Source organism: Zootoca vivipara, chromosome 5, assembly GCF_965207765.1.
Source record: "Zootoca vivipara chromosome 5, rZooViv2.hap1.1, whole genome shotgun sequence".
NCBI lineage: Eukaryota > Metazoa > Chordata > Lepidosauria > Squamata > Lacertidae > Zootoca > Zootoca vivipara.
The window spans coordinates 89918394-89937477 of NC_142588.1; the positions used below are offsets into that span (position 1 = coordinate 89918394).

Genomic DNA, 19084 nt, shown 5'->3' on the forward strand with positions numbered 1-19084 from the left:
AATCCAATCACTGTCAGTAACGCAGCAGTCTTTTCAAATCCCTCTCAAGTTTGTTTTGCTTTTGTTTTAACATGGATGAAGCTTCAGTAGGTTTTTGCACCCTTAGAGGCACTGCCTCCATCCATCGTACACCTTGAGCAAACAGGACTTCCATATACACATTTTCTCCATTACTTGCTGGGCTCTTGGTACCCTCATCTGCAGACACCTCTTTGGAGGGATTCTGGAAATGTCTGTGGCCACTCATCCTGCTATGTGGAGCTATAGAATTATATAATTGTAGAGCTGGAAGGTACCCCAAGGGTCATTTAGTCCAGGCTCCTGCAATCTCAACTAAAGCATCCATGACAGGTGGCCATCCAACCTGTGCTTAAAAATATCCAAGGAAGGAGAGCCCACCACCTCCCAAGGGAGTTCGTTCCCAGCTCTTACTGTCAGATAGTTCTTCCTGATGTTTAGTCGGAATTTCCTTTCTTATAACTTGAAGCTGTTGGTTCAAGTCCTACCCTCCAGAGCAGGAGAAAACAAGCTTGCTCCATCTTCCATGTGATAGCTCTTAAGATATTTTAAGATGGCTATCATATCTCCTCTCAGTCTCCTCTTTTCCAGGCTAAACATACCCAGCTCCTTCAAGCGCTCCTCGCAAGCCTTAGTTTCCAGACCCTTGATAATCTTGGTTGCCCTCCTCTGCACACGTTCCAGCTTGTCAATATCCATCTTAAATTGTGGCGCCCAGAACTGGACACAGCATTCTAGGTGTGGTCTGACCAAGGCAGAATAGAGTGGGACTATGACTTCCCTAGAGCCACCTCCTAGGCCAGGCATAGGCAAACTCGGCCCTCCAGATGTTTTGGGACTACAATTCTCATCATCCCTGACCACTGGTCCTGTTAGCTAGGGATGATGGGAGTTGTAGTCCCAAAACATCTGGAGGGCCGAGTTTGCCTATGCCTGACCTAGGCTGTTTGTAAGAGGAAACTACTGCCAGCATAGAACACCTTGTCTGTTTGATCTGCACTGGCTGATCATCTGCGACTGGGCAAATTCGAAGGCAGAGCATGACCATCAGGAATTTGGTGTTCACCACTGCCTCCTGTGGGAGTGAGTTTCACAGTTTAACTCTGAGCTGTGTGAAGAGGGACTTTCTTTTCTCTGTCCTGATTTATTTGGCCTCATGATTGCAGTTTTTGACCGGTGTATTAATTTGCACGAGTTGTTCTGAACCTGACTAGGATTGCAGTTTTGTGGTTGCAGAACCTCCTCTTCCAATATGTGCATTCTGGGGGCCTTTTTACAGACTTCCCTCCAAAAACCATCTTGGCGAAGTGGCTATGCAGCAGCGCCCTCCTTTATCTGCCACTGTTTCATCCCTCCTCCATGCCACCTGTTGCTCCCTGTGAGATGCCATTGTTGTCCTGGCTGCCTGGGGCTTGATCTGCTCCTCCCTTTTCCTCCCAGCTTCATGCCAGACAGCTCCCCTGCTGTGACATCGATATCTTCCTGCTAGCCACAGCTATCATTTACGGGGCTACCACAGCAACAGGGACAATGCCGTGTTGTCATGGCAATTTGCAAAGTTTGATTGGGGGGGGGGCAATGCTGACTCATTGGAGCCAGGCCCTGATAAGCAAGATAAGCAAGCTGGCAGGGAATACAGGTGTCTTCTGTCCTCCATGTAAAGACCTAGAAGTTGTGCTGACCTGCCACACCAAAAAGCAAGGCCCCAGCTGTGCATTGTAGCCGCCTCGTGGTTCACTCCCAGAATCCATTTGCAACAAGGCAGCACACACGCGAAGGCACAGCAGCAGCCAGCAACTTCCAGTCAAAGCTTCTGCATAAAAATACTTGGCTGCCTCAGAGCATAACTGCCAAGTTCTCCCTTTTTAAAATGGAAATTCCCTTATGCTGAATAGGCTTCCTCGCGAGAAAAGGGAAAACTTGGCAGCTATGCCTCAGAGGCATTTCTGAAGTATTGTGGTTCATCAGAAACTACCAGCGTAGCAAAGCGAGAATCATGCTTGAATACTCGCTCCTGTTACCGAGAAAACATTGCATTTGGACAGCCAGCCCCTTTCAGGAGAAGGGCACTCATAAATTCTCCCAGATGACCCATACCTTTCTACACACAGGGGTGTTATTCTGTGTGTGGGTCTGAGGGTTTCCCTTCAACATGGAGCACCTCCGCCCTCCCACACAAATTAGCCCTGTCGGTAGAGCATGAGACCCTTGATTTCAAGGTCAAGGTCGTGAACTCGAGCCTCACGTTGGGGAAAAGATTCCTGCATTGCGGGGGGTTCAGCTAGATGTCCCTCGGGATCCCTTCCAATTCTATGGTTCTATGAAATGCCTGTATTCTGAAGTGGCAATGTTCAGTGATGCCTGCATGATGCACTTTCCCAAACATTTGAACCTGGTGTCAAGGCTTCAGGGAATCCTATCCCTCCCACGGTGGGATGCTAAGAAGCAGAAAAAACCAAGAGTTCTTACTAAGTAGTTTATTCAGTATTCACAGAGAGAAACGAAGGAATGTGATCTCTCTTAGGTAATGGTGTTGCTCCAAGTAAAGTCCCACCCGCTCAGTCACTCCTATTCTACGTCATCCCTGCTTCTGTTCTTTCTGCCTCTGAGATTTCTGATCTGCTACTCTCACGGCACGCCTGGTTGTGGAAGAGGGGGGGATTAGGAATGTTTTCAAGAGACACTGAGTCTGTTAGCTGTCTCTCCCCCGGTGCTTCTTCCTCCTGCTGCTCCCCCAATATTTCCCAGCGTTTCTGCTCTGCTTCTTCTGAACTATGCCCTTCTGCAAACTGCTGTTCTAAATCTATACTGTCCTCATCTTCTCTGGAAGCTGCAGGCGGCTCCTGACACCTGACTAACACCTGACTAGCATGAGCACCTTTGGAGATGATGGTGTTGTGGGTGGGAAGCACCCAATGTCATATTTCAGGTGCCTCCCCCAACACAGTCCTGTGCAAAATTTGGCCTTGCCGTTTCTCCTTGTGGAGGCAGGTTGCCAGTATCTCAGGTGGAGAAGGTACCAAAGTTGTGCTTCAGACAAGCTGGCAGTGCCCTGGGAACAGGAACCATTTGGGCTTCCTCTTTGACCCACAACATCTCAAGCTGTCCTTGATCTCCTTCTGCCTCTACCCGGTCCTGTCCTCTATCTCTTTTAAAAGCTTGCCATCTTGCCATCAAAGCACACGCCTGGTCTGTTAGCCAAAAAATGGCATCTCGGCCCAGAAATAAGCTCAGCCTGGTTTCCCTTGCCTCTGCAGAGTCCATGATCCTTCTGGGCTCCATCGAGCGCACGCAGATCGTGACCCTCCTGAGCGAGCAGCTGAGCTACACACGCCGGCTCCACTACATGCGCGAGAAAGCCCAGGCCGACCGCCGAGCCACCGAGAAGGTTCCAGAAGGCGAGGAGGAGCACCAGACACCTGACACGGGTGTGCGCTTTCAGGTGGGCAAAGACCCAGGAGAGTGTTGTTGTTGTTTTTAGCATTTTGGCAAAATATGCTTCTCATTGAGGGCCTACGTTGGTTCGGAGGGGCAAAGAGCAGACGTAACTGAGGAATGTGGCGTCAACAGAAGAAGCAGCCCATGTTGCCTTGAGGTGCCAAAGCGATAGGGTCCAAGTCTTGATCCCTTTTGTAACCTCGTCCCTTTTTCTCCCTCGACACTCAGATAATCACCGAGGAATCCTCGTTTGTCCCGCCGCGAAGTGAGTCCCGTAAGCCCCTGAAGCCGGCACTAAAGCGAGCCTCCAGCACTTTATCCGAGAGCGTCTCCAGTGAGTCCTGTGTCCCCCATTAGCCCTACGGCAGGGGTCAGCAAACTGTTTCTGCAGGGGGGCCAGTTCACTGGGCTGGGGAGGATGCACCCCACCGGCGCTGGGTCTCGACTTGCGTGGAGGGGCTGCAGTCACTCCGCCGGGAAGGGCCCCTACCCCAGGGTGTCCATGACCGTGCTGCTAATGTGCCACCGCCAAGCAGCACAGAGGAGTCCTCCTCCTCCTCTTCCTCCTCCTCCTCCCTCCTCTCAGGCTCTCTGATCCCGCTTCTTCCCACCCCTTCGCTTCTCCTCCTCCCTTCTCGGAGCTAGACTTCAACAAGGCACCCTGCCCTGGAGCAGCGAGCCTTGGGAAGGGTCGCCATCGGCCGCCGGCTCACGTCAAACTGGCCAATGAAGGGGAGGCCTGAGGTTGCTAAGGCTTCAGATTGGCCAGCGTCAGGGAAGTCTGAGCAACCTCAGAGCATGCTGAGATATGTAGTCCCGGGAAAGCGCCTCTTTGCAGAGCTAAACTGGAGCTAAACCGGCGCAGCACAGTGACTGACCAAGCGGGTGGCAGGCTCCGCGGGCCGGATTTACGACCCTGGTGGGCCTTAGTTTGCCAACCCATGCCCCACGTTGTCCCTTTCCAGTGAGGCCCCACTGATGCTTGACCCCCCCCCTCTCTCTCTCTCTCTGGGCAGCTGGGACTGTGGACCCCCCAGGCATCGCTCTGAGGAGCCTTTTTTGCGCTAACAGCACAACAGCCGAGTCAGCTGAGGTGAGGCCTTCCTCCTCTCCACCCCACCATGTGCCATGTTTGGGTCTGTTTCTGGGCAGAGGCTCTTCTCTTCCCCTGGGAATTATGTGCTAGCCGTCCCACACCCATAATTCCTCTCTCTCTTCCTTATTTTCTTCCCCCTTGGTAAAATAAGGATGAGAATTCGGGCCTGCCTGAAAAGCGCAAGTCGAAGCGTGTCCGCATTTCCGTGGCGGTAAGTGTGGGCCACGCCACGTCCATGCAACTCCCGCCCAGACAATCACAGGGCAGGAAGCCTTTTCCTCCCCCAAATGTGTCCGTCAAGGCCTGGGACTGTGCTGAAGGTTTTTTCCTTTCTGTTTTGTAGTGCCAGGCCCCCCAGCAACTGGGGCCTGCCCAAGATACTGAGAATAATAAGATTCCGGTTAGATCAGGCCAGTGGCCCATCTAGTCCAGCATCCTGTTCTCGCAGTGGCCAACCAAATGGCTGTGGGGAACCAGCAATCAGAATTCGAACACAAGAGCACTCCCCTATCCAGACTAAAGCTGGAGGTAGAGGGTACAAATGATCCCTCCCTTCCACGTGTGTGTGTGTGTGTGTGTGTGTGTGTGTACAGACACATACAAACACATCACTAAGGTAGAACAATGATCCCATAAAACCGTCATTTGAAATAAATGTGATTTGCACAAAAACAGTCCTGCTTCCCTATGACTTGGGACCCAATGATGTTTGGGGAGCAGCAGGTCCAAAATAGACAAAATCTCCCTCCCCACTTCCCTGAAGATCTAGCTCAGGGTTTCCCAAACTTGGGTCTTCAACTGTTTGAGGACTACAATTCCCATCATCCCTGACCACTGGTCCGGCTAGCTAGGGATGATGGGAGTCGTGGTCCAAAGACCCAAGTTTGGGAAACCCTGATCCAGCCACTCCCTTAGGTGAGTTTTTTTATTATTAAAAAGAAAAGAAAAGAATGTTTAAAAAGAGAACAAGAACTCTCCTCTGTGAATTTGCCAATCACTGCCTGGTAATCCCAAAGTCTGAATAAAACCTCCATGTTCAAGCACAGCATATCCCTGAATACTGTTGGAAGCAGAATGCTGGGCATGGCTGGACCTTTGGGTCTGATCCACGTGGGCGATTCGTGCAAGGGAAGCAAGGTGCAGTGTTGGTCTGGAGTGAACCCAGGATTGCTCCCGATGCTATATTAGAAATGGTCCGAGGCCGCCGCTCCTTCCTCGGTTGACTGACTGGTGAAATTATCTAGCGCCACAGTGTGAAAGCAGGGCAACGGCACAGCCAGAGCCTTCAGCACAGTTCGGCCTCTTGTTTTGATTCATCTTTTCTCTCTTAGTGGCACCCCCCCCCAAAAAAAAAACACCACCCATACCCCCCCCTCCCTTTTTCCTTTTTTTTTTTTACAAACTAACTGATTTATATAGTGATCTCTGCCAGAACGGTCAATCAGAAATCTCCATCGCCTTCATTCTTGCTTCAGAATCACTTGTTTCCCCAGCTAATTCACGCCTCTTCCAACTCCTGTAGTGAAATCCTGCAACATTGAGATGATTTCTGTGATTCTGTGTGAGCTTCCAGAAACACCATGATTTGGTTGAGGTTCAAATTATCTTGTTGGGTTGTTGCAGTTGTTGCTTTGGCTACCCGTCCCTGGGTTTTTACACCAACTCAGCTTCTGCTGCCTGTTCTCTCCCCGCCCGCCCGCCCCCCCCACCCGCCCCCACCTTAACCAAGAAGCACCAGAAGAGAGACTGATCTGATCTATTATTGAAGAGCAGGAATCCTTTTTGCTGCCAAGATGTGTGTTAAAACCAGAAGCTGGTTCAGCAAACCACACAGCTAAGTGTGTATCATAACACGCTAAGGACTTTTGAGGTGGTGGGGAAGCCTCTGGCAGTGGTTTGCTCAGCTTCCCTGGATTCTCACAGAGGTCTGACAGCTAGAAGGGCTGCCTCTTGGCTGAGTCCAAGTCTGGACCCATGCAATGCAAACTTAAAAGAGGCATTCGCTCTCTTAAGGAACTCTGGGAACTGTGGTTTCTGTTAGGTTCGGTTCGGTATTTCTCAACCGTCTCTGTCATTTGAAGAAATGTCCTCATCCTAGAGAGAGGGGGCCGTGCAGGCAGAAGGACCCAGGAAAGGAAAGAGAAAAGACATGGGGAGCTAGGAAGCAGCCCCAAGGATTGAGATACTCCAGAGCTGAGAAAGAGGAGTCACAGCTCCTTGTAGAGGCTACCCTCAGTGACAAACCAGGTTTCTCTGACACACAGCATTTGGTGTGGCTCTGAGGCCTATCTATCTGCACATCAAGTATAAAAGGTAAAGGACCCCTGGACAGCTATGTCCAGTCAAAGGCGACTATGGGGTGCAGCGCTCATCGCGCTTTCAGGCCTAGGGAGCCGGCGTTTGTCCACAGACAGCTTTCCGGGTCATGTGGGCAGCATGACTAAACCGCTTCTGGCGCAACGGAACACTGTGACAGAAGCCAGAGTGCACAGAAATGCCGTTTACCTTCCCGCCAAAGCGATACTTATTTATCTACTTGCACTGGTGTGCTTTTGAACTGCTAGGTTGGCAGGAGCTGGGACAGAGCAACGGGAGCTCACCGTTGTGCAGATTCGAACCAACCAGCAAGCCCAAGAGGCTCAGTGGTTTAGACAAACATTCACCTTGAGGGGCTTGTAAATCCTGAGCAGAAACCTACCTGCTGGCCAACACCAATCTACATTCCTGTGGGGAGTCAAGTCTCCAATTTACAAGTGTAGGAATATGAAACCTTTGCATGGTGAGAACTGATATTTACCACACTGAAGAGTCTGTTCCGGTGTAGTAAATAGGAGCTCTTTCCACAGGAAGGTGCCTTCAGACATTGCATTCACCAGGCAAAACCAGCAGGGTGAAAATTCACTTTGTGGTGGCTTTGCCGCATCAGAAAGTAATGTATGACTAGGGCTCGATTTAAACCAAAATGTGCACAGAAGCTTTTGATCTCCTTGCCCTCACAAATCTGGGGTGCACAGCTCTCTTCTTTGCTACCTACTACCCCTGGGTGCCCAGAACTTTCCACACCTCGTATTCTTCTGAAGTCAAAGTTCACTCCCTGCCCTGTCTCCATCTCTTTCCGTTCTTGCTTGCTCAGCTCCTCCCCAATACCTTCACAGGGGGGCATTGACAAATGCAACTCCTTTTCTCCCTCCTTGTAGGATGAATATGAAGTAGCTGGCGAAATGACCCCTGCAGAGGTGAGTACCCATCATTCGTAGGCCCAGGCAAGCAAAGAGGCACCCCTACAGTACAGAGCAGGTGGATGATGAAGGCCCCCTGTGTTGAAATTGTGCTGTGCCCTGACTTTTGCCCTCTTGGAGAGCTAACTCCTTGCGCCCCTAGAGGAAATAACCGCAAAATCCCAGCATTCCAAAAGATGGCATATAGCGTACAGCTTGGCTGGCTCAATTCACCTGGGTCAGTCACTGGCTCTGGTTGTCACTCCCCAGCCAAAGGAAATCACATGGCAGATAGTTAACTCTTTATTGTTAAAAGTGGACACTTACAGTAGTTTCCATGGCTCCAAATACCCATGCACACCAGCCTAGCGTCTAGGCAGCTTTCTCAGGTCTGAGCTCTATGGTGCAGCTGCAACAACCAGTGCCACTCCTGGCTTAAGTATCTTCCCCAGATGTGCTGTGTGCATGCAGCCAGAGACTATGCCTGCCTGGAAGCGTCCTCTGCTCTTCCCTCTTCGATCCCCTCCTGGTTCTGGGACACAGTGGCGTGGGAGAGGGTGGGGAAGCACCCAGCCCTTCACTTGCCTAAACTGCCTCTTGCTCGTCTTTCTCCAGTGCTCCACTCCCCAGCTCTCAAGTTTCCTTTGCCTCTGACTCTTGGCTCCTGGCTGGTCCCCACAAATCACTGCCCCCCTCTCCCAAGTCAGACTCCAGCCTGCCTTCCCCCAGTGCACCCTCATCAGCGTCCTGCCAGCCCCCTGACCCTGTTGGGATTTGGCTTTCTCCTGCTCCCTGTTGTATCAACATTGTGGTTGGGATCTTGTGGGCTAATACCAGAACTGAGGGCCACCCAAATGAAGTTGAACAGCGGGTGATTCCTGCCAGACACAGAAGGAATTGCTTCTTCCCTGTGCAGCCAGGGGGTGAGGAACCTCAGGCCTTGACCCTGAATGTGGCCCCAAGCATCTCTGCCTGGCCCCCGAGACTTCCCCAGGCCACACCCCTTGCCAGTCCTACCCCATATCCTCCTTGAGTGCCTTTGCCTGGCTGGAATGTGTCCTTAAATTGCCTCTTGCTTGCCTAGATGGACAGAGAGAGAGATGTGTTCAGGTTTGTGTGCAGAAACGCCTGGCTTTTGTGCTGCTGAAGTGTGAACTTGCTATATAAAAGAGCCTCTTTTGTCTCTAGCCCTGCCCACATTTGCCTTTGGATCTGCCCACCGCTTGCCATAAAGGTCACGCACCCCATTAGCCCATGAGAGGTTAATGCATTGCAGGGGGTTGGACCAGATGGCCCTCGGAGTCCCTTCCAACTCTACAGACCCCCACCGTGGCAAGATTTAAAAAGTCACGTTCCTGTTCATGGCTGCTGGGCATTGCGGCTGCATGCCGACTGCAGGAACAGCAGCTGCAATGCTCCTGAGCACCGAACACCATTCTCTAGCAAACAGCAGCAGAGAGATGGGCTGGGTGCTTTCCTTGGTTGAAAAGGAGGGGTATATATAAAATAATCTGGTCTGGCTTACAAGCCTGGCATGGCAGCTACAGGCTCCTCCTGGCAGACCCGTTAACTTGATTTGTCGCCTTTCAGATCCTGGAATGGGAGGAGCAGCAGCTAGAGCAGTTTGTCAACTTCAACAACAGCAAGATTGACCCAGCACCCTTCCAGTTGGTGGAACGCACTTCTTTGCACAAGGTGTGTGCACATTGCTCTGTGTGTGTGCTCTGATTCTGCAACCGTGCCACAGGCTATGAAAATGGCTTAGAACATTTCCTTGCAAGGTGTCCAAGGTCCAGGGAGACTTGGCCTGAATAAGATTTCAGAAGGGGCACGACAAAATGCTCCTGTGAATGTGTAGCTCCATACATCCTTTCTCCGGGTGATAAATGGTGCACAGCTAGAAAAAGATGTGCAATATGTAGATATACACACGCACACATATGTGCAGAACATGACACCATCCAGGGAAAAATAAGACATCCCCTGAAAATAAGCCATAGTATGGGGTTTTTTAAAGGAAAAATAAATATAAGACGGTGTCTTATTTTCGGAGAAACACGGTATATGTTTGAAAGTACTGTGGCGAAGATAAAGTATACAATAACTTTGATATGCAGTGTAATTTGGAAAATTAGGGAAACCATAGAGGAATGGGAGGGGGAGTTCAAAGTTAAATGATTGTAAATCGGAAAATGTTGTTTTAACTGTGTGTGTGTGTGTGTGTGTGTGTGTGTGTGTGTGTGTGTGTGTGTAAAAAGGGGGGACACAAACCAATATTTGTAGTTGGGCCCGAAAGCATGCAGGTAATCGCTGAAACTTACCGGAAGAGTAAGAAATCAAGATAACAAAGTTTTTATAAAAGAATGGAAATGGTTTATTGAATATTTACAGATAAATTGTAAACAGATAAGAACATTGGCAGGATTCTTGTAATAACCTGCAGTTTCATAAGAGTATATATTTAAAGAAGATGAATAAATGAGCAAATTAAGTTAATTTGGATATGCAGAAGATATTAAAAATAAAGTTAAAGAACCGCAGAAAGAGGGGGAAGGAAGTCAAGTTTTGAAATGTCAAAATGATTGTAAAATTAGTGAAATGTATAAACTTGAAACGTATAAATAAAAAATGATGATGAAGAAGAAGAAGAAGAAGAAGAAGAAGAAGAAGAAGAAGAAGAAGAAGAAGAAGAAGAAGAAGAAGAAACATGCAGCTAACCAATGCAACTGGTTAACTGGTTCAACTATAATTGTATGTAAGAAGAACGTGGGTGCTGGATCAGGCCAAAGGTCCATTTAGTCCAACATCATGTCCTCACAGTTACCAACTGGATGCCTGTGGAAATTCTGCAAGCAGGACCCGAGTGCTACAGAAGTAGAATGTAATGTCTTCCGAGAGAATGACCTCCAAGTGCCCCATGATATTCTTGTAAAGAAGCTGGTAAAATGCGGGCTAGACAATGCTACCATTCAGTGTATTTTTAACTGGCTGGCTGACCGAACCCAAAGGGTGCTCATCAATGGCTCTTCTTCATCCTGGAGAGAAGTGACGAGTGGGGTGCCACAGGGTCTGTTTTGGGCCCAGTCTTATTCAACATCTTTATCAATGACTTGGGTGATGGGCTTGAGGGCATCCTGAGCAAGTTTGCAGATGACACCAAATTGGGAGGGGTGGCTAATACCCCAGAGGACAGGATCACACTTCAAAATGACCTTAACAGATTAGACAACTGGGCCAAAGCAAACAAGATGAATTTTAACAAGGAGAAATGTAAAGTACTACACTTGGGCAAAAAAAAAAAAATGAAAGGCACAAATACAGGATGGGAGACACCTGGCTTGAGAGCAGTACATTTGAAAAGGATCTAGGAGTCTTGGTAGACCACATGAACTTGACATGAATCAACAGTGTGATGTAGCAGCTAAAAAAGTCAATGCAATTCTGGGCTGCATCAATAGGAGTATAGCATCTAGATCAGGCATCCCCAAACTTCGGCTCCTCCAGATGTTTTGGACTACAATCCCCATCATCCCTGACCACTGGTCCTGTTAGCTAGGGATCATGGGAGTTGTAGGCCAAAACATCTGGAGGGCCGCAGTTTGGGGATGCCTGATCTAGATCAAGGGAAGTAATAGTACCGCTGTATTCTGCTCTGGTCAGACCTCACCTGGAGTACTGTGTCCAGTTCTGGGCACCACAGTTCAAGAAGGATACTGACAAGCTGGAACGTGTCCAGAAGAGGGCAACCAAAATGGTCAAAGGCCTGGAAACAATGCCTTATGAGGGACGGCTTAGGGAGCTGGGTATGTTTAGCCTGGAGAAGAGAAGGTTAAGGGGTGATATGATAGCCATGTTCAAATATATAAAAGGATGTCATATAGAGGAGCGTGAAAGGTTGTTTTCTGCTGCTCCAGAGAAGCGGACATGGAGCAATGGATTCAAACTACAAGAAAGAAGATTCCACCTAAACATTAGGAAGAACTTCCTGACAGTAAGAGCTGTTCGGCAGTGGAATTTGCTAGCAAGGAGTGTGGTGGAGTCTCCTTCTTTGGAGGTCTTTAAGCAAAGGCTTGACAGGCATATGTCAAGAATGTTTTGATGGTGTTTCCTGCTTGGCAGGGGGTTGGACTGGATGGCCCTTGTGGTCTCTTCCAACTCTATGATTCTAAGTGCTTCCAGGTGGCTGTGTTCTGCTCCAGTTGAAGTTTCTTCAAGGGCTGTCTCATGTGGAGCGCATTGCAGTAGTCTAGTCCAGATGGTTTGCCAGGGCAGGAGTCACGGAATCTTGGTTCAATCCTAGATACTGTACTGAGATAGTGGAGCAAAGGAATATGTGAGTGATTGCTGCTGATTTTGCTTTTGGCTCTTCCAGACACACACCATATTCTCTCTCCTGGGGGTGGACCACGCCTATGTCACCAGCATCGGACGCCTCATTGGCATGGTGTCCCTCAAGGAGGTGAGTACTCGGTCTGGGGGTGGGAGAGCTCAAGAGAGCTTCCTTTCAGTCCTAACATGCATGGGCCCCCTCCAACACACACACACACACACAGAGAGAGAGAGAGAGAGAGTGGAAGGGGGCTGCCGTCTAATCCACCCCAGATGCCTGAGGGTAGCATCACCCCCATTTAACTCCAGTGGTTTGTTGGCAATAACTGGGATGGAGCAAAAGGTGGCTGTGGCGAGGCAGGGACCTTCAGTCTCAGCAGTTGATCCATGGAGCCAAACCTGGCAGATACAAGTTGCTGTGCTCATTAGGCCTGACACACCTGTGCAAATCCTGGTTCTGCTAACAAAGAGTTAACACCAACTTGCTCAGTGTGATTTATTGCTGGCTCACTCCTGTTAGCTGTAGTTACAGGTAGGTAACTGGTGTTGGTCTGGCATAGTTGAAACAAAATAAAAAAATTCCTTCCAGTAGTACCTTAGAGACCAACTAAGTTTGTCACTGGTATGAGCTTTCGTGTGCATGCACTGGAAGGAATTTTTTGTTTTGTTCCTATTAGCTAGTTGGAGAAAAAAGGTGGGAAATAAATGTTGTAAAATAAATAGTAAATCAATCAATCAATCCCTCCCCCCCTTTCTTTCTTCAGTTGCGAAAAGCCATTGAAGGCTCAGTAACCGCCAAGGGGGTGAAGGTGCGGCCCCCATTGGCCAGCTTCCGGGACAGCACGACTAGCAGCAGTGAGACAGAGGCCACAGAGATCCACCAGCTGTGGGACCGGCGAAACAGGCACTCCATCCCCCGTGAGTCCAGCCCTTCGGAGAGTGACGAGAAATGCCAGTGACAGTGGAGGAAGTCTTGCTAACCGGTTGGCGGAGAAGCCAGTATTGCCACACCATGGCCATTTAGTTCTGGCCAAAGTCCTCCCAGGGTCCTTCGCTTAGCGTTCCAGCCCGGGGACCCACTACTGCCCCGAGAGACTTGCGAAAAGGCCTCTCGGCCAGAAAACCAGAGCAGCTTCAAGGCCTCACGGGGCACGAAGCCACAAGCCCGTTCCTGCCCCGTTCTTGCTCTGGAGGAGAGGAGGGGGCAGAACAAATTCGGGGCCAAGCGAGAGGACCCTCCTACTCCTCTCATCAGCCCACACCTCAGTGGGACCTAGACGTCTGACAACGGCAATGAAGTCCTTCATCCTGCGCCTTGCCTGATGTTGAAATCACACCTGTGCCACTGTTGGGGTCCTGTTTTCGGTCGTACACCACTGCAGTCCCTCTCACGCTGCCATTAGTCTCAGGGCATGCTCAAGATGTTTGTGGGTAAGAGGGCATCGGTTTTACAAATGCGCACATGTAAAATAACTGAACACACCCCATCCTACCTTTCCATTGGCCTCGCATCTACCTTAAAATGGGATCCAGTCAGATAGGACCAAGGAAATTGTGAGCTGAGGTGCTTAAACCCCACCTGGTCCACCTCTGCTTCTTTGCACAGGTCACTCTGAACCTGAGGAGTGGGGGGCCATATTCCACCTGAAGGAGCCACTCCTGCCTGTAGGACCAGGCCCAAAGTCCAGTTGCCCAGGCCATTATCACCTGCCTTTTTCTTTTTTGCTTATCTCTTCTTTCTCACTGCATTCCCCACCCATTTGCAGTCCAGTCGATGAGTCCTGTGTCTCCAGCTTAGGGAGGTCCGAATGTGAAAACAATGCAGGAGTGGGGGAGCCTGTGTCCCTCCTCACCAAAGTTGCTGGACTACAACTGTCACCACCCCTGACCATTGGCCACACTGCCTGGGGCTGCTGGGGACTATCCCTGATATGGCGGATAGGCTTTCCCCTGCTTTTATTAATGATTTTTACATGGGTGAACACACTGGATCTCTTGAGCTACTGAGCCTTGGGAGCCTCTCCCCCCTCCCTCTCTTCCCCAATGCCCCCCAATAAGGACTCTGAACTGTTTCACTTTCCCCACCCCTCTCTCTGGCGCCCACCCTATTCTTGAATCCAGAGGTGAGGAGAGGTGAGGGGTTGGTACCTGACATGTAAATACAGAGGGTTTTTTATATTAATTTAATAAAAAGAAGAAGAGAGATTGCAAATAGAGCTATTAAATAAAATGAACTAATGAGTGTCTGTTGTCTTGTGTAAGCCATGGGGTACTGCTGGAGCATATGGGGCATTAGGGGAGGGGTAGTACCTCTGGTGAGGGGCATGCCATGCTGCTTCTGGGGCAGTTTGCCCACCTTTGGTCCCCAGCATGCACTCAGCTGTCAGCAAGTGGCAGGGGCCCCACCATAGGAATGGCTTTGACTGGCTAGCTAAACTAAGGTGGAACGTGTCCAGAAGAGGGCAACCAAAATGGTCAAAGGCCTGGAAACGATGCCTTATGAGGAACGGCTTAGGGAGCTGGGTATGTTTAGTCTGGAGAAGAGAAGGTTAAGGGGTGATATGATAGCCATGTTCAAATATATGAAAGGATGTCATATGGAGGAGGGAGAAAGATTGTTTTCTGCTACCAAGGAGTGTGGAGGAGTCTCCTTCTTTGGAGGTCTTTAAGCAGAGGCTTGACAGGCATATGTCAATAATGCTTTGATGGTGTTTCCTGCTTGGCAGGGGGTTGGACTGGATGGCCCTTGTGGTCTCTCCCAACTCTGAGTCTATGATTCTATGGCAGCGCTTCATGCCCAAAACTTGCCCTATGTGGGAATCCCTATGTCCGCAACTCTGGCTTGTGGAGCCTTAACCTGGAATGTCCTAATACTTTGTTTAGTCGTGTCCAGCTCTTCGTGACCCCATGGACCAGAGCACGCCAGGCACTCCTGTCTTCCACTTCCCTAATACTTAGCACATGCAAAGAAGATTCTAAGTAGGCTATTTTGTCAATAAAGGCCCCCCTTTGAATTTAACCTGCTGGTTTTTAGAAATGCACATGGCACCAGAGGTTGGGGGGGGGGGGAGAGAGAGAGAGAAAGGGAATGATGGTGAATTGCGACCACAATATGGGTGGAGTGTGTGTTTGTGTGGGGGGGGGTTAAACCTTAGCTCCCCTGCTGCAGGTCCTGAGGAAAACCCGCTTCCAGACCAAGGGAGCTTGTCCGCCTGTTTTAACCCTTTCCCGCCCATCTACTCTCCCTTCTCCGCCAACAGGCCCACCCTAGTCTCTCCGGAGAACCTCATTAACCCCGAAATTTTGGGTCCCCTCCAAACCTGTAGTCGCTTCGATTACTCAGTTTTGGGGTGGCTGGCAGAACGCTCGCGCTACACAACGACTACAAATCCTTGGCGCCAGAGGGGATTCGAATCTTTGGCTCCAGAGGGGATTCGAAATTTCGGGGTTCGTAGTTCATGAAGCTTCGCAGCAGCCTCCGCCTTGCATCGGCCTGTCCTTCCAAATTCCACCGCTTCTCCCACCCCGCCACCAGCGGCGCCTCCTGGCTCCAGCTGCTTCCACCGATCGCACTGCTCTGCCGCCGCTTGTCTTCCTCCCGGCCGCCTCTCTCTGCTGACACCGAATGAGAGAAGCTCTCCTTGGGGCTTCAGCCGCGCCAGGGCGGCCGTGTGGCTGATGCAGCGGGCCGAGCCTGCTGCAAGACCCGCGACCCTCCGACCTCTTTGCCTGTCGGCGGCAGCTGGCGCACTCCGTAGCTGTTGCGCAGACCTCGCCTCGGCCCTCGGAAAGGCCTTTTTCGCCGCGTGATGAGTGCCGCGTTGCAGGAGGAGGAGAAACGAGCGAGGCAGAGAGATGGAGGCGCCTGGAGGTTAACGGGGGACGAGTACGCAGGTGCCCAGAGCTTCTACAGGCAAAAACAAACAGACCAGACTACCCAGGAAGGGGATAGAAGGAGAGGTTGGATAGCCAGCTGTCAGCGATTCTTTAGCTGGGGTTTCTGCGTTGCAAAGTTAGGACTACTTGGGGACCCTTTCCAACAATTCTGCGATGCTTTGAGAAGGCAGTGAGGGGCCATCCTTCATGGTTTGCATGCAGAGTTCAGTTCCAACTGAGGTCATTCACAGAAGCCGAGCAGAGAAAAGGCGACCCTGCTCGAACTGCGGAACTCCCTGCCACAACGGATCACAGTGCTGGCTAGGTTTAGAAGGGGATAGGCAAATTCAGCCATCAAAGGTTATTAGCCACGGCGAAGGCAATGTGCCTGAAATGTCTCCAAGTGACTTAACCACACTGCTGCCTGAGGCAGCCGCCTGTTTGTCTAAAAATAGGGCTGGCCCTATGTGGCCCAAAGTACTGACTTAAAATCATAGAATTGTAGAGCTGGAAGGTAGGGCTCGAACCCATGACCCTGAGATTAAGTCACATGATTTACCGAATGAGCTATCCCAGCTTGGTAGAAGGCAGCTTCATGCGACACAGAGCTAAGTAGCACACACGGAAGTCCTCACCCCATCCCTTGGCACATTTTCAACATTTTCTTACGGGCTGCTGTCTCGCCTGGATTTTTCTTAAAAGGTGAAAGCACAACCTCATTGCTGCCACCATCTCTATTGCCCCTGGCAGCTGAATTCTGTGCTAGAGAACCAGGCCTGTGTTTTCCATGGGGAAGTGTGCCACATAGGAATTGGCCTGCATTCGTCACTGAAGGGTTCTGGGAAGCTAGGATTCTGCCCTCAAGCTCAGATCTTGCAGAACTCATATCCTCCTGCCACCTCCAGCAGCTCTCTCTCTCCCCCTCTGCCTTTATTTTATTGCCAGAAAACTCTCTCTCTCTCTCTCTCTCTCTCTCTCTCTCTCTGCCTAGTCAATAAAGGGTCTGAGCTGGCCTTCCGGGAGCTGCGCACAAAAATGCTGAGCCAGGAATCCTGGGGCTTGGAATAGAGAGGGAAACGGAAATAAAACTACTGTGCTATAGAGATGTAATGAGCAGCTGGCATCTCCTCCGGAAAAAAAAAGAAGGGAGAGAAAAGAAGGAGGCAGTCAGCGAGCGCCAGCAGCTCCTCCTCTGCCAAAGTTGTGCTGGTCCTTTCAAAAGAGCTCTTGGTGGGATGGAGGCAGCAGGCTGGTCAGCTGCAGAGAAATAAAACTATTTCGGGTTTGTTGGCGTGGGTTTAGACTGGGACCAATGGGAGGAGGAGGGGCAGAAATGCTGCCTGCCCCTGTGGCAATGTATGTGGGTGCAGCAAGGTCAGAACTGGGCAATTCTTTTGGAGCTGGGCAAGCACTGAAAAACCCCGCACAGAGGTCAAGTGGCTCTTTTTTAGCTAGCATCTCTGAGCTCTCCTGATTTCTACTTTGAGCTCATGGGGAAGGGCCTAGTTTAGCTGTAGAGCATCTGCTTTGAGTGCACAAGGTCCCGGGTTCAGTTTCTGGCATCTCCAGGTAGGTCTGGGAAGGACTCCTGTCTGAAAACTTTTCCACAGTCTTGGAAGGCCAAGCAGTGTAGATAATAATGAGCTTGGAGGACCAATGGTCTGACTCAGTATACAACTCCTATGTGATGATGGTTTTGGCACAGCTTCAGCTTTAACCCTTTCCTGCACCCTTTCCTTCCTTCCTTCCTTTCTCTTTCTCTTACACACCCAAAGCAACACCTTGAACTCTGGTCAGACCTCACCTGGAGTACTGTGTCCAGTTCTGGGCACCACAGTTCAAGAAGGATACTGACAAGCTGGAACGTGTCCAGAAGAGGGCAACCAAAATGGTCAAAGGCCTGGAAACAATACCCTATGAGGAACGGCTTAGGGAGCTGGGTATGTTTAGCCTGGAGAAGAGAAGGTTAAGGGGTGATATGATAGCCATGTTCAAATATATAAAAGAATGTCATATAGCGGAGGGAGAAAGGTTGTTTTCTGCTGCTCCAGAGAAGCGGACACGGAGCAATGGATTCAAACTACAAGAAAGAAAACTCCACCTAAACATTAGGAAGAACTTCCTGGACAGTAAGAGCTGTTCGGCAGTGGAATTTGCTCCCAAGGAGTGTGGTGGAGTCTCCTTCTTTGGAGGTCTTTAAGCAGAGGCTTGAAAGGCATATGTCAATAATGCTTTGATGGTGTTTCCTGCTCGGCAGGGGGTTGGACTGGATGGCCCTTGTGGTCTCTTCCAACTCTACGATTCTATGATTCTAACTAGGGATGGGCAGCAGGTGCGCCGTGCTGTGGGACAACAGCATCAGCAGGCACAGTGGTTGCTGCTGCCCACTGAGGCTGGTAGGGCGGGAGACTGGGAGGTTGCCAACAGGTGGAGCCACAGCCAAGCCATTCTACTTTTGATTCCACCCGCCTACCGGCCAAGTTCTCGTTTCATCTGTAAGCTGACTTGAGTCTCTATCAGGGAAAATGGTGGGAAATAATGATGATGATGATGCCACCAATTGGACAACTTGTCCAATTGCCATGAAGACTGTTCAACACACATGTAAAGTGTGTTGAATCCCAGGAAGCACAGTTTGTTAAGAGGGCTGGGAATTGTTGCTTTGTAAAGGGGGAAATACAGCTGCCAGGATTCTTGGGGATACTTTGGATGTGCTTCAAATGTACGGTGTGTGGAGTGCCATCCCCTTGGCTGGTTGTAAGTAAGGAGGTAGACAAGTGAATGCTGGCAGAGGGGGGCAGTGCCCCGTCTACTCTAATGAGCCATTCTGCTGTGATCTGGCACCTGTCCTCTGCTAGCACCCCAGCAGGGGACCTCTGGGTCCCCTCTGCCAACCCTCTGGCCCTGCTCCTCTTCCTCTTCATTGCCTCTGTCTCTTCACCTGCTCCTGCTCTCTCCCAGTGTGCCAGTAGGGCAGCCTTCAGGTTCCTTGGCCTCTCCTTCAAGACATGTCTGGGGCTTGGGATCAGGGGGAGAGGGCAGCAGAGGCCATGGCGATCAGGCAGGGCTAGATTGAGGGTATCTTCCCCCAAGTGCCCTGCAAAACTTG

General features: G+C 50.4%; 1 protein-coding gene across 3 annotated transcripts in view; it reads left to right on the forward strand.

Moving 5' to 3' along the window:
• CLCN2 (chloride voltage-gated channel 2) overlaps positions 1-14337 on the forward strand; it is a 69960-nt gene extending 55623 nt beyond the window's left edge. For 2 of the 3 annotated variants that reach the window (XM_060274340.2, XM_035133464.3), the window contains exons 17-24: positions 3276-3460; positions 3685-3790; positions 4473-4549; positions 4704-4763; positions 7750-7788; positions 9361-9465; positions 12143-12229; positions 12864-14337. In XM_060274340.2, coding sequence (XP_060130323.2) covers positions 3276-3460; positions 3685-3790; positions 4473-4549; positions 4704-4763; positions 7750-7788; positions 9361-9465; positions 12143-12229; positions 12864-13058 — 854 coding nt within the window. In that variant the 3' untranslated portion in view covers positions 13059-14337. The remainder of the gene's footprint in view (positions 1-3275; positions 3461-3684; positions 3791-4472; positions 4550-4703; positions 4764-7749; positions 7789-9360; positions 9466-12142; positions 12230-12863) is intronic. The other variant, XM_035133465.3, reaches the window with a different exon arrangement.
• The last annotated feature ends 4747 nt before the right edge of the window (positions 14338-19084 follow it).